Source organism: Anser anser, assembly GCF_964211835.1.
Source record: "Anser anser genome assembly, chromosome: 9".
NCBI lineage: Eukaryota > Metazoa > Chordata > Aves > Anseriformes > Anatidae > Anser > Anser anser.
Genome location: NC_139729.1, coordinates 10,636,870 through 10,652,298, shown reverse-complemented (window position 1 = coordinate 10,652,298; position 15,429 = coordinate 10,636,870). Strand labels below are relative to the sequence as shown.

At 40.1% G+C, this 15,429-nt stretch overlaps 1 protein-coding gene across 2 annotated transcripts in view; it reads left to right on the top strand.

Moving 5' to 3' along the window:
- Positions 1–15,429, top strand: part of LOC310904512 (uncharacterized protein) — a 411,654-nt gene that overhangs the window by 181,650 nt on the left and 214,575 nt on the right. Inside the window, exon 12 of one of the 2 annotated variants that reach the window (XM_083849364.1) lies at positions 9,914–10,062. The exons of the other annotated variant lie outside the window; for it this stretch is intronic. Within the exon in view, the coding sequence (XP_083705490.1) occupies positions 9,914–10,062 (149 nt within the window). The remainder of the gene's footprint in view (positions 1–9,913; positions 10,063–15,429) is intronic. 2 annotated transcript variants of the gene reach the window in all.

The following is a 15,429-nucleotide window of genomic DNA, read 5'->3' as shown; positions in this document are numbered from 1 at the left end:
GAGTGATGGGTGGAATCTGAGCTGGTTCTTGAGTAAGCTCTTGGGTTGTGATATAAATGCCATCTCAGTGTTCAGGAGTGGTCCTACAGGTATGTCAGATATTAGAGTTATTACGGCAATAATGGAGAGCAAATTTGACGTGGCATTACATTCTTTATATGCTAGTTCTAAAGCAGAACTCCTGTCTCCTGAATACCAGTATGCAGGTAGGAGTCTGTGGCTCCCCAGTCTGCCCTGTTTATACTAAAACTGAGTGAAGGGGAGAGAAGCAGTGGGGCTGATTCAAAGCTTGAAAAGGGCCTTATGAAATAAATTAATAATGAGCCTAGAGCTCTTCAGCATGGGAAGGAGGCCACAGAGGCAAGTGGTGATAGAGGCCTATAAAGGTGTGTGCCATGGAGAGAGCAGGTAGAGATAGATCTCTCTAATTCAGTGCAAGAGCTGGGGAGCATTAAGCTGGCAGGAGACTGGTTGAGGGTAAGTGTTGCTTTTTGTATGACCCAGTCTTCTGTTCCTTCCAGGTTACGTCGTTTTGGCCACAGTTGTGGGCAGCACGCAGTGGCCTGTGTGGATATTTGTATCTCCTGCTGTAGTTGTCTCGTGTGGCTTGATGTCATTTGGGAAACTTGAACAAGTACTAATGCGACTGTTAACTGCAGGGCTGGCCTCCCATCCGTATGTCGGCTCGTTGTCATTAGTGCTAATTCAGGGTCAGAAATCAAGCAGATGAGAGTCGACAGCTGCTTATCCTGACCAAGCTGCTTGTGTTCAGTTTCTAGGAGTAAATGTATTTTGTCATTACTTCAGAGCCACTGCTTGCGCGGGGAGCAGTGGGAAGGTCCGCGAGCATTTCCACAGCCACGTGTGAATAGCTGCACCCCCGGCCCAGACAGGCAGAAATCCAGGCTGTGTCTGCAGTCTTGCTGGGGAACAGTGATACAGTGGCAGGAAATTGTAGCCCTGAGCAATGAAGCGGGAATGTTGTGTTTTGGTTTGCAGCGAGCTGTGTTTTGGTTTCAGCAGTATATTGAAATCAAAATGTTGTACGTAATTCTAAAAGACTACAGAAGCCAAAAGATAAAAGCAAGAGCATCCCATGTGTTTTTACAACATTAAAACAACTACAACTAAAGCTGGGCCACTGCCAGCCTTTATCAAAAGGCTATGTTTTTTGCATTCCAAGCAAAAAAGGACAAAATGACAAAGAACATACCAACCCTTTATATACAACTAGAGGAGATGAAAAATCTCCAAAACTATTGAAATTTTTCTTTGAAGAGTCTTTTCATGTTACATTCAGAGATGAAAGCTGAGAGTTGGTGCAGGTACAGACCTAATGGGTTAAGTGACTAGTGAGAGCATGTGTCAGCACATGAAAGTTGCTAGGAATGGTGTGTTTATCTGAAGGAAATGCTATTCCTTGTAAAGAGTGATTCAATGGAAAATGTTTTGGGGAATGGGTGAGTTTTATTTGTCCTGAAAAACCTGAGAGGTTTTGCATTCCTGAGTGCCTGGCTGTCACTGTTGACTTAGATATGGGTAACTTAGTTTTTAGGATTCAGAGGTGTGCAATTGGACTGTGTTTTTGATATCCTTCAGTACCCTGCTGGTGTTCCCTTCACCGAAAGATGTGCAGGTAAGATGAATTGTGTGGCCTTTGGTTACTACACAAGACTGATCTTAACACACTTTTCAGAGTCGGACCTAAGAACCGTAATCATACGTGATTCAAATTTTCACAGGTGTAGTCACGGTACCAACTAGTTGTATGTGCTGCCAGTGCTGTTCAAGAAGCCTGTTGGATCTGTAGCAGTTGTTTAGGCTTTATGGTGTTGCTAGCATACATGGAGGAGATCAGTATTGGCTGAACACTCATGAGCAGAGAAACTAAGAAAGGTTCAACTTTTTTTTTTATTCACCTTATAGCTCAATAATCAATAATTCTTCTTTATGTAAAAAGACGATCAGTGTTTTATAATCATGGTTTCAGTGCACTTTGCTGCTGCAAATGTAGAAATGTAGATGAAGAGTACAGATCCCTACCAAAGATTGTTACTTGTCTCGCTGGAGAGAAGATCTGAGCTTGGGTCTGTGTATTTCTATTCTGTTACTTGCCACCTATTTGAGATGAGGCTACAAGAAATATTAAAAATACAATAAACTATCTGCCAGGAATAATTGCATGCTCTTTCTAAGGTCCTGCCGGTTAAAGATGGACTTCTTTCCCATGTGGTGTGTTGATTTTTTTTGTTGTTTGTTTTTTATGAATTTGCACCACATATAACTTAAAAATCTTTAATAACCTTGAAAATGCTTATTCATATCGCGACACAATATACTGCTTAAATAGGCTAAGTATTTCATAACAGTGATTTCCAAAAGCAGTAGACAAAGGTGGACTCAATTTTGGTATGTGCCAATTTCATTAGGTAGCTGAATTTGCAAGCAGGAAACAAACATGGAAATACAGATATTACAAAATAAATCAGTGCAAATTCTTCTAATTGCTTATATTCTGGAGAAGTTCAATGTTTGTCTCCCTAGGTAATGCAGGAGCTCTCTGGGAGTTATGTGAACAAGGGTGAGCAAGCACAATATTCATACCCCTTGAAATATTTGAAAGTACAGTTTAGTTGGTCATAAACTAGATTATTTTAGTTAAATGTTTATATATATTATGTATAAAATTTCATGGATCACATAGTTGGTATTATAAGGTAAATTTTTGGCACTGTGTCCAAACTACCATTTTCTATGGGAGATTGTGGGTAAAATAAGCCTCAGTGATGTTTCTTGAGTGTGCAGAAACTGGTATTCAGTGGAATCAAGAAATCACCCTTTGCCCTCCACTGCCTCAGAAGAAATTTTCATTTTTTTGGGCCAAGCTTTCTGAGGAAAAAATATATAACCAGTTTTTGCTGACCGCAAGTGAAAATGAAAATAAGAGACTGTAGAAATGTTGATTATTAAACCTAGAAAGATCAGATTCAGATACGGTAATGTGTGAATTGAATGATAAAATGCTGGCAAAGAGCATATATGGCATGAATCATCCCAGTAAAATGGAGAAAACTATTTAACCACATGAAAAAAATTATACTCTCACATAAAAAGTTACTAGTTTGTTTTACTTTATCTGGCACTTTATTATTCTTGAAGCTTTAAAGAACTCTGGCCTCTTAGCTCCCATGATGAGTGCTCTAATTATGAACATTAAGAATGTCTTCTGATTGTTTCGAGTTAGCTAATAACTTGATATGCTAAATAAATCAAGCAGTTCCCAACCCAAATGAAGTGTCTGGCTTTAGAAATACTGTAGGCTCCCTCTCTGCTGTGTAAAATGGGTCTGAACAGCTGGAACAAATGTTCTTGTCACTAAATTATAAATTACAACTGTCAGGAATAAAACATTTAGTTCCAGCACTCAAGAAATAGATTCTTAAGAAGTCTTCTCATTTATCAGTTTAGCCATTGATTATGTGTTTAAGGTCATTGAATCAGAGCAGTAATGAGTGGAATTCTTGATTTCTCAAATACCCAACTAAATGTAACCATAGTTTTACATCCAGAAACTTGGTAATCCTTAAAAATGCCCCAAAGCATTTAAAGAGCTAATGCTGTATGTAACCACTTATGTACTGCCTTTCTGATTACTAAGTAATGTTTCCTGAGCAGGAGAGGAGGATCCATTAGCCTCCCTGAGCCCTTTACTTGTCTGGTTTCCAGCCTGTCAAGTGTTAAAAGAGTGCCATCTGAGCTTCCCAAAGGTGGCGATTGCCTTGATGGCTTAGGGAGTGCTGGGAGGTCAGGGCTGGGGTCAGGCTGAGCTGCCTTGCATTAAACACCTAACTGACAATCTCCTTTTCTTTGGTGCAAGAAGCAGTGGGAGGAAGGTTCCTGTATAATCCAAAATAGATATGATTTACCATTGCTGCTGTTCCTCAGGCTTGTCTTGAGATGTATCCTGAAATAACCATGCAGATTTGATCCAGTATGTTTTTCAATATTGATCTCTGCATGGTGTTCTTACAATTCTATTTTCCGTGTACATGGATGGCTTCAGTCTCCACCAGAATAGAGGGGGCTACCAGTTGCAGTCTTCTCGAGTTTTGTGCCTGTTTTCACAAATCTGCACTAATTAAGGTCATTTTGACCAGAAGGTTAAGGAATACCTGCAGTGCGCTTATGATACTGCTGTGCTTGCATACTGTTTCTGTGTTCAAGATTTCTGTTTGTGAAATTATCGATTCAACACCTTTTAGATGCCATTTCAATGGAAATAACTAAGATGTGCAAAGATCTCCTTTCGACATGATACACAGTTGGGAGGAATTACAAAGGAGGATAAATGTGTTCTTGCGCTGCAGAAATACTTGAAAACTGTTTTTCCTAAAGATGTACTGAGGGGTTACATGTATTGTCTTTGATGCCTTTTATGATGCTTCTTGCAAAGATTTCTTTGTTGGTGTTTCGTGAATGTCTGTTGGAAAGCATTCTATCTTTCTCTGTCCAGCTATCAGACCTCTTAAAACTGTAGGAACCGAGTTATCTTTGAGATTTCTATGACTGCATTCAAGTAAGTCTTGAAAAATTGTGCATAGTCTCAAGAGGGAGAGGGGCACAGTCTTTACATGTTTCCTTAAACAACAACAAAAAACAAAACAGATAGAAATATCTTACCATTAGTGTGAAGTTTGTTATTGTTCCCTTTCGGAATGCTCTTCCCTAGCCTGTTAATTCTCAATAACTGCACAATTTGTGCACAAGACAAACAGTACCACTACAGAAGAGACACAGGTTTACGAGAAATAAATGTGCTTGAGGACATCATTCTTATTAAAATGTGTTTTAGATTCCATTTTATTTTAGAATGGAATTTGGGAGACATCTCAACTAACTTATCCACCTTTAAATATCAGTAAAGCCAACTTTAAAAAAAAAAAAGAATTAAAGTCAGTAATTGCAACTAGAGAAAGTGATAGGAATTGGCACTTTTTGGCTGAACATTAGAAGAAAGGCAGAAATACTTATTTATCAGGTGTAACTTGATAACTCAGCAATTTTTTAAACAATTTAATCCTCTTTCTGCCTGAGGAATATCTCTTAGCTACTCAGTTCTCTTCAAATGTATTCAGTAAACATCTCTGTGTGCTGCTGACAAACTATGAATTCAGTACTGTGGTGGGGAACCCAGAAGTTGTGATGTGGTGTTTTTTCTTCCTCTAGTGAAAGAGCACCCAAATAATCTCTGCATGGACTGGTTTCACTTGCAAATTCACTTTGAGAAAATGTTTCTGGAGTAAACTAGGTTATTCAATTGCAGAAAACAAGAGAGGTCTGTTGACCAAATGGGCAAAGTGAATGTGTAAGGAAATTGAGTCTGGACAGAGGCATGTTGTGTCAGCTCAGTCATTCTGCTTGAATTACAAATAGTGCTCATATTTCCCTAGTATGTACCACTGTGGTGGTTTTACTTGGGTGGGCAGCTGAGCTCAACCATGGCCACTATCTCACGCCCCCTGCTCAAAATGGAAGGGGGAGAATATACAATGCAAAGGGCTTGGGGGTTGAGATAAGGATGGGGAGATTGCTCAACAACTATCCTGATGGGCAAAACAGACTCAGAGTAGGGAGATTAGTAAACCTCATTGCCTATTACTAACAAGCTAGAGAAGTGAGAAACAAAGGAAAGTAAACAAAAACGCCTTCCCCCCATCCACCCTCTTCCACCTCCTCCCCCTGAGCAGTGCAGGGGAACGGGGGAATGGGGGCTGTGGTCAGTCTATAGCGCTTCGTCTCCACCGCTCCTTCTCGATCACTCTCATCCCCTGCTCCATGTGGGGTCCCTCCCACGGGATGCTGTCCCTCCCGAACTGATCTTGCATGGGCGTCCCACAGGCTCCTCAAGAACTGCTCCGTACATGGCTCCGTACCACAGGGTCCATCCCTCAGGAGCAAACTGCTCCAACCTGGGTCCTCCATGGGCGGCAGCTCCCCCCAGACCCCCTGCTCCTGCGTGGGCTCCTCTCCACAGGCTACAGCTCCAGCCCAGAATCTGCTCCAGCAGGGGTCCTCCACAGGCCACAGCCTCCGTCGGTGCAGGTCCACCTGCTCCACCGTGGTCTCCTCCACGGGCTGCAGCGCGGAACCCTGCTCCACCGTGGTACTCCATGGGCTGCAGGGGGACAGCCTGCTCCACCAGGGGCCTCTCCACAGGCCGCAGGGGACTTCTGCTCTGGCGCCTGGAGCACTTCTCCCCCTCCTTCTTCACTGACCTTGGTGCCTGCAGGGCTGTTCCTCACTCCTTTCTCTCTCGCAGCTGCTGATCCCCAGCAGTTTCTTTCCCTTTCTCAAATCTGCTCTCACAGAGGCACAAACAACATCACTTACTGGCCTGGCTCTGACCAGCGGCGGGGCCCTTACCTAACATGGGGCAGCTTCTGGATTCTTCTCGCAGAAGCCACCCCTGCAGCCCCCCCCCGCTACCAAAACCTTGCCACGTAAACCCACTACAGCCACAAAGGCTTTAAGTTGGGGATGTAAATTATGTTTCAAATTTAGAATTAGATGTTCAAATTTATTAGAGTTTGCAAAGTAAAGGCTAGGTCTGATCCCCGGTAGGCATTTCTTTATTCTGGTTTTACTTTTAATACTAGCTTTTGGATCCTGCTCTGGCCAGTCAGGGTCACTGCTAGCTGCTACTCAGGGAAGATGCAACATATACAGTACTCTGACATTATCTCGAAGGACTTAATATCAAATATTTAGTGGCTGTAAAACTATATGGCCTGGGAATCCTAGTTTCTAATTTCATATTGTGCAAATTCACAATTTTAAGTTTACATTTTGACTACTCTTCACTTGACTGATGTGTATCTGTAGATCAGTAGATAACTATGTGCTTGTGTCATTGGCTTACTTTAAGCTCCCTCCCCCATGTGGTCTCATAGGGTTCAGAAACCAGAAGACAAAAAGATCACTTTTTAACACCAGCTTTGCTTTTTTGCTTTTTTTTGTTTGTTGGTTGGTTGGTTGGTTGGCTGGCTTTTGGGGGGTGTGGGGGAATGTTTCCTTTGGATTTTGGGGGGGATCCTTGTGTTATGCATGCTGTTAATGAGTGATTTGAAGCCTGAGTCGTGATTATTGAAAACTTGGAATTAGCAATAGTGCTAAATTCTGCCATCTGTGCTTTTATTTACCAAGTATACAAATGTCAATATAGATACTTTATTTGCTACTTAATTGGCAAAAATATGAAAAGGTGCTTTTTAGATTTCAAGGTACTGTAGTCGTCCATATGCTGCTTAGTCTTTGGTTTTCCAATGAGAAAATATTTTTCCATGGTAGTGGCAAATATAAATGTACTTTTGGATTGAAGCATGGGTGTACCAGGAAATAGCTCTCCCTTTGTATCTGTTCACAACAGAAAGTATATGACATGGACTTGAGCTCTGGTTTTGGAAGTAACTTGTAGATGAGCCTAAGTGAAATGATGTAATTAGTCTGCTTAAGCATCTTGGCTTGTTTCTTGCTCTGTTTCACCTTTCTAGAAAATCTGAATCTTTCACTTTTTAAGAGTTTACATGTAAACAAGACATTTCTTACTTTCATTCATTTCAGAACCATGAAGGGTAAGATGAGGATACCAACAGCTGTGTGTGGAAACACTTAGGTACCAGTGTCACTGGATTTGTGGTTACGCTCCCCTCCCTGTTCACTAAGAAACTGCTCTGTAAATATGCATTTGTAGAAGGCATGTGAATCCTGAAATCATTTTTAGGCCTTCTTTATGACCATTAGTAATTGCATAATAGAATTCAATGAGGGTGGCTTGGTCACAAATAGCTACATATGTTAAGCATAAACATGTCAATCCTTTAAGCTTTAATGACATTTCTTTTCTTGTGGTGTGCTTCCCTGAACTGTGATGAGTATTGCTACAGAGCTCATGCCTGACTTAAGGGGGAAACTATCCTATTTCTATAAAAGAGAAGTTTTCTTTTTTGCTACTATTACATTTTAACATATTAACAATTTCACATTTTTCTTCATGTTTTCTTTTGAAGTCAATTATTTTAAATTAGCTCATGAAATGTTTTGAAGAATAAATGATTTCCTTTTTACTTTGAACTAAAGGAAAAGTAATTAAGTAGTGCTGAACTGAACAAACACCCATTACTTCTAGGTACTGCAGAATTATATCCCTATAATTTTTTATAGGTCAGTCAAGCTACAAATTACCCAGGAAACCCCTCAGGTAGACCTTCTGCTAATTATCTGACATGGCTGCCTTCTTTTAAACCAAGAACTATCAGTTGAAGACCTGTGCTGTAGTGAAGAAGGAATGCTTTTAAACTATTTTTTTTATTTTTTATTTTTTTAATATGAGAAGAACTGTATGTTTCATAGCTATTCTGAATGTAGTTCCACCCTGAATGCAGATTGTGGTAAATGTTGAAAATGTTACCTTATAAAAATGTTAAAATAACCAAATACATCTAGTTTGTTGAAACAGCAGATTATGCTTAGTATACGTGTCATAGTAGATAGCTGTCTGCCTGTGAAAATTGAGTGAATTGTCTTCCTCGTAAGTTATTCCAGATTCAAAGTGTTTGGATATGGTCAAAGAGAAATACAGCCAACAATATAATGTGGCCCTTTACACTGTTAACTCATGTTTTCCTTCCATCTGTCTGTCCATCCTCACAGTCTGTTAATTGGCAAAAATAAAGCATATTTTATAGCTAGATTATCACCTGGGAACACTGTGCATACAACTCGAATTTGTTTATTTTGTTTATTTTCTCTCTTGTGAAGGGATATTACCAGCTGTTGTGCCCTCACTGTCTTCTCATCCATTAATTGTTCCTGTTTCCTCTTCTGCAGACATATCCTTGCAAGGCATCAATTTTGCTGGCAGATGTATAATGTGGAAAATATTCTTCTTTCACTTTAGTACTAGAAATGGTCACTTCATAAGTTCTTTAAAATCTTTTTGTTAGTAACACTATGTTGTAACTGTGATATCTATAGGTAAAGTATGCCTAAGTGATTTAAATGGAGAAAAAACAGCAGCTGAAAAAACAGAAGACTTTTCCTGCACAAGATCACCATCTGTTCTAGTGTCATGAAAAAGGAACTACTGGAATGTTAATTGGCATAGTAATTTAACCTCACAAACATGAACCTGAGTGTTTTAACTTCTGCAGTGTCCTAAATCTGTGTATTAGATAAGCCTGAAAAAGGTTTAGTCAGTCTATATTACTTACAAACGTTTGAAAATGGGACAGTGTTGTTGTGAATTGAGCCTCAGTTGTTTACCCTGTCATTCAGAGAAGTGTTAGGTCTAGTGTCACTAAGCTTGCAGTATGAGGTGCTATCTAAAGTAGCACACAGGATACATGTCCCAGTGTAAAGTCTGTGACTTTCAGTTACTATAAATATACAACCCATGACTAGCTTTGTTAGCTTGTTAATGAGCAGATCTGGTCATTATTAATAGAAAACTTGCTGCCTGTGTGCTTAACACAAATTTGAAGGTGTTTTTTTTTCTTACAGGAATAGTATTGACTGTTAACTCTGTTTACTTGCACTGGCGGTTCCTGTTACATATTTGTTTTTGTTTTTGTTTTTTTTCTTCCTGTTTATAGATGCCTATCCTAAGACTTTAGAAACTTGTGTGACCAACTCTGCCAGGACAAATAAGATATTTTTACAGTTTGCATGTGTGATAGATTCTTTTTTGGAACAGCTTAATATATTGGTGGGATTTAAAGATGTGCTGAATCTAATCTTCCAGGAGTTGAGCAAGCATTCATTAGAATGCGTTGTCTCTTGCTGAGTTTGACCTTCACTACCCTGATGGAGTTCACTGCAATTTTTCAGTAGCCTTCATTCTGCTTTTCTTCCTTAGGTGGTGATAGAAGTGAAGCAGTTTGCATGTCCAGCCTTAGTCCTCTGCAGTCTTGATGCTTTCCTGCTATTCAGATTCTTGCTGCAGTCACTGTCCCTGTGCCTGTGCCTTCAAATCTCTTTGTCTTGGCTTCTAGTTTTGACAAGCAGGTAATGAAGTAGTTTTGCCTTCTGTATTGCCCTCACGCTTAGGATCTTGTGCTGCATATTGGTTTGCATAGCAATTCTATCCTGATTTTCAGAACTTGACAGTGACTGCAGTCTGTGCTTTCTGCAGAAGTAAATGTTCCCTTTTAATAATTTTTTATTATTAGCAACTCTGATCCCATGGAGGAATACTTAAGGTTAGCACTGGAACAGCACTAGTTTTTAAACTAAAAATAAAGTACAATGCTGGCAGTGGCCTTATCAACACCCAGTCACTGATGTTAGGGCTAGGAAATGAGGGAGAGAGATGTAGTTTTATCTTTTCCAGCTCTTAAAGTTAGCAGAACGACGTGGTGTCTGAAGTCTGTGCTGGTTATTGCATTGCATAACTTCGAAACATGCTTGCCACAATAACACAAGAGAAAGGATATTTGTTAATTATCATATCCCATGCTGAAAAAGTCCACTTTATTTGCATGTAACTACAGCGCTATGCACTATGACCTAAAAGTTTCACTGGATTCCAAGAGAATTAATATTGGTAGAAAACAATGCAATTTTTTTTTCCAGAGCAATCACATGTAAACACCCTCCTGCCCCTTAACTTCTTCATAGGTCGTGTGTTTTTTCTAATATTAGTTCAAACTGAGAATTCATTGTGCAACGTCACAGATGTTGGTTTTGGTTGTGACTGGAGGAAGTGATTGTTGGTACCATTTATCCTGTGTACAGATAAGGCTTCCAAAGCCTGAATGATGACGTTTCCACTTAATTTACTCGGCTTTCCTGATCATCTTTTCATGCCTGAGATCAGGTCTAGGCTCCACACATCTTTCTGAGATATGCAAGGCAACTGACTGTGTTGATGTTGGTCCATTGGATGGATGCTGGATCTTTACTCTTCTGTTTGTGAAGCTTTAGAAGTGTTGCTCATAACTGATTGATAGATGAGGCTCTAAAACAGCTATAATTAAGATAGTGTTCATACTGCCATAATTACAGGGTAAAGCAGTTTTATTTACCAGGATTACTTATTAGTTACAGCAATCCAAGCTACATTTCGATTAGTCACAGGAGGACCTGACAGAACATGGATGTTAACATTAAGCATCCAATATGTTAATTTGTAAACCTGTCATATTTGCCATGGTGGCAGTAAATGATGTTAAATAGCTTTTTCAATAGATTAATTAGTGATAACCTTTTGGGTTGATACATCTGCCACAATTTTTACAATATGTCTTGATTTATTTATTTTTTAAACAAATCAAGTGTTAGGATTTATATTAGGCTCATCAGAAAGATTTGGGATTTTATTAAATACAAATTAGCAAAATTCTTTAATTGCTTTGTGTTAAATATGGTGCCTAAAGTATCTCAGCCACTGTGTCAGATTTCATCAGGAAATATTTTTGTTCTCAAACAAAATCTGATCCTTTAAGTATTAAAGGAAAACTAGAGTTAAGAGAGGCTGTAACAATTTTGAATTGTTTCTAAAACTTCTATCAACATATAAAACTGAAATTCTTTTCCGTGCCACTGTTGCTTTATCCTCCTCCATCAAAGAGGATATTTTACATGTTTAGCAGGGAGCTCAGAATCACCTGTATAAATTAAGAGATGATGAACAACTTAGTTAATGATCATGTAAGCAGAGAATTTAGCTGAGGATTGAATTTCAATATAGACCTTCTTTTTTTTGGTTACTTTAATGACATGCCTTCCATGCCAATGTATGGTTCTTGAGATAAGATTTCTATAGAGAAATCTTAGCTCACAGTTTCTTGTCCAAGGAGCTGCTACAGCCCTGTTGACTAAACAGCAGGGTTAATTTCAGCTGGCATTGACTATTACACTTTTGTGAAAAAATGTTATCATGCAGGCTCAGGCAGCAAGGTTGAGAAACACACAAGAAAAGATGCTGGAATACCTCAGTGCATCAAAGTGAGGCAAACTCTGTAATTTGGTTAGGTTTGCTAGCGGTATATTAATTCTGTTAGCATAATTAACAGTAGTAATGGGCATGTGACTGTAAAGGCATGGTATGGGCTTGTCCTAAATGTATACAGGATGGGCAGAGGTAACTTCAGTTGCTAGCTGTGGAGTTTGTACTGCTGTGTTTGACAGGTAAATTTGTTAACCTGTACTGCTGTGTTTGACAGGTAACTTTGTTATTTAGATTAGTGCTGTCATGGGTATGCCTGCTGCACTGTGCCCATTCCTGTGTTCTGCTGGGTGGATGGAAGTGAAGTTTGCACTTCAAAACAAGGTATTGTTTCATCTTATCTCTAGCAAAAGGTGCTAGACATGCGTAAGTCACAAACCACTTGATTGTGTTGATGAGGCTATTTACTAGTTAAAAATAATTTATTTGTACATACTGCTTGTGGAAACCTAGCAGCAAAATCTTTTCTGTGCCTTTCAATAAATGGAAAATCTGTTGTCTTTAGTGAGCACAAGAAGTACTTCTCACTTTTCGATTTGGTGGCAATGGGCTTGAATTTTACAGGTGTAAAGCAAGTGTTAGAAAGTCTGATCTCAGATTGTGAATTTACAGCTTGTGACTTCAGCTGTGACCAACCAAGTACTGATGGAACAGCATTTTCCATTCTGCAGGAGACACCGTTTCAGTGTTTTCTAGTGCTAAGGTGGAGCAAGTTGTAGTTTGCCTGCTAGCCGGTGAGTATAGAGAACTTAGAGTTTATGTAGAGAACTCTAAGTAGTGCAGCAGCAAAGTAGAAATTTCTAGCCTCAAGTGAACATGCACAATATCAGTTCCCCGGTTCAAAGCGATGCTTCAGAAAAACAGACATCAGGAATAGAGAGGATAGACCATATAATTTGTTTCCTAGGAAATGCAAGATGGTTCTCTCACATTTTCTGAGTCTAGGTTCAGAATTCAAGAGGAACAGGGATCACATAGAATCATAGAATATTCCGAGTTGGAAGGGGCCCACAAGGATCATTGAGTCCAACTCCTGGCACCACACAGGTCTACCCAAAAATTCAGCCCATGTGACTAAGAGCACAGTCCAAACACTTCTTCAAACTTCTTCAAACAAACTCTGGCAGACTTGGTGCCCTGACTATGTCCCTGGGGAGCCTGTTCCACTGTGTGACCACCCTCTCAGTGAAGAACCTCTTCCTGTTATCCAGCCTGAACCTCCCCTGCCTCAGCTTGACACCATTCCCTCGGATCTTATCACTGGTCACCAGAGAGAATAGATCAGTGCCTGCCCCTCCATTCCCCCTCGTGAGGAAGCTGTAGGCCGCGATGAGGTCTCTCCTCAGCCTCCCTTTTTCCAGGCTGAACAGGCCAAGTGACCTCAGCCGCTCCTCACACTTCCTCCCCTCTAGGCCCTTCACCATCTTTGTAATCCTCCTCTGGACACTCTCCAACAGTTTCACGTCCTTTTTGTACTGAGGTGCCCAGAACTGCACACAGTACTCAAGGTGAGGCCGCACCAGCACAGAGCAGAGCGGGACAATCACTTCCCTCGCCCGACTAGCAATGCCGTGCTTGATGCACCCCAGGATACGGTTGGCCCTCCTGGCTGCCAGGGCACACTGCTGGCTCATATTCAACTTGCTGTCAACCACAACCCCCAGATCCCTCTCTGCGGGGCTGCTCTCCAGTGTCTCAGCCCCCCAGTCTGTACGTATAGCCAGGGTTGCCCCTTCCCAGGGGCAGGACCCGGCACTTGCTTTTGTTAAACTTCATGTGGTTGGTGATCGCCCAGCTCTCCAATCTGTCTAGATCTCTCTGCAAGGCCTTTCCACCCTCAACAGAGTCAACAGTTCCTCTCAGTTTAGTGTCATCAGCAAATTTGCTCAAAGGGCCTTCTAGTCCTACATCCAAATCGTTTATGAAAACATTGAAAAGAACTGGCCCTAAAATGGAGCCCTGGGGGACCCCAGTGGTGACTGGCCGCCAGCCTGATGTAACCCCATTTACCATAAACCTTTGAGTCCTGTCCATCAGCCAATTGTTCACCCATCGTATTATGTTTTTATCTAGCTGTATACTGGACATTTTGTCCAGTAGGATCCTATGAGAAAGTGTATCAAAAGCTTTCCTGAAATCCCAAAAGATCACATCAGCTGGCTTCCCTTGATCGACTAGATGGGTGATCTTATAAAAGGAAATATAACTTTTTCAAGCAGGACCTACTCCTCATGAACCCATGTTGGTTGTGAAACAGTAGTTTCTGTGAGAGCACAGCAAATGCTTTTCATTTATGAAGAAGCTTTGCTTTCTCTCATCTTCATTTCTGTCTTCTATTTATACCTTTGGGCCAGGCTAAATTTCTTTGTCATTGCTTATATGCTTCATTGATGTTTTCCCATCTTGCCTTTTGACAAAGCTGTACATATTTATCTTCATTTCTAACAAAATTTATCCAATGTCCTTGCAAATTTAAAGAAATTTAGAAAAGGTTTTATCGACAGTTGTTTTAGGGATGCGAAAAGGGAGGATATCACAGTCACTTTTAGTGACTCACTTTTGAAAAGAAAAAAAGCTTTGTTAAAAACTTGAACAACAGTTGCAATAGTGTTGTTTAGTTTTTGGTTTTTACTTTGTCAGCTTCTAAAACTTCAGCTATTTCTATGTAACACTACAATTTCTCTCTAGTGCTCAGACTTCTTTATGGGTAAAGAGGAAATACACCTTATTAAAGTAAAGCCAGGATTTCTTTGTTAGTATAATTGAAATCATGAGTCAAATTATTGTTAGTCAATATCTAGTTACTACCAAAAAATCCACCCCAAAACAAACAAACAAAAAAATATAAGCAACCACAAGAAAAATACCACAAACACACTGCAATGCAGTTAAAATTGTTCTCCCTCTTCCACTGCCCCCTTGGGTCCTAAGATTGGTGGATTCATATGGGAGTTGGAGTGGTGTAGTCCTTTGCCAAGAGGAGGAGGGTGTTCACATTGTTGTGTTCTGTTGTTATATATTCCTTTCTCCTTCTAGAATCCACTCAGGATTGTTTTTGTTTGCTAACATTGTTATGCCTTCCTCTTTCTTCGTTGACCCAGATTTCACCCAGATTTATTATATGTAGTACCTTTTACATATGTTAGATGCTATTTCTTTCTTTACTTTGTAGAATTAGTTTTAGGGGTAACACTGAATAACTGCTTGGTACTGCAGTATATATAAAACTATGTTGGTACCACAGAAATGTGAAATGAAATAAATAAAACACTGCTAGCGTAGCCATAGGTAACCTTGCTAATTTGAGAAACTACTGTCATGGTTAAACCAACTAAAGCTACAGGTTAGTTTAAGAGAGATTTGGACAGAGCAGGCCATACAAACATCAGTTCTGAGGCCTTGCAAGTTCACTATAAAGCTTATGG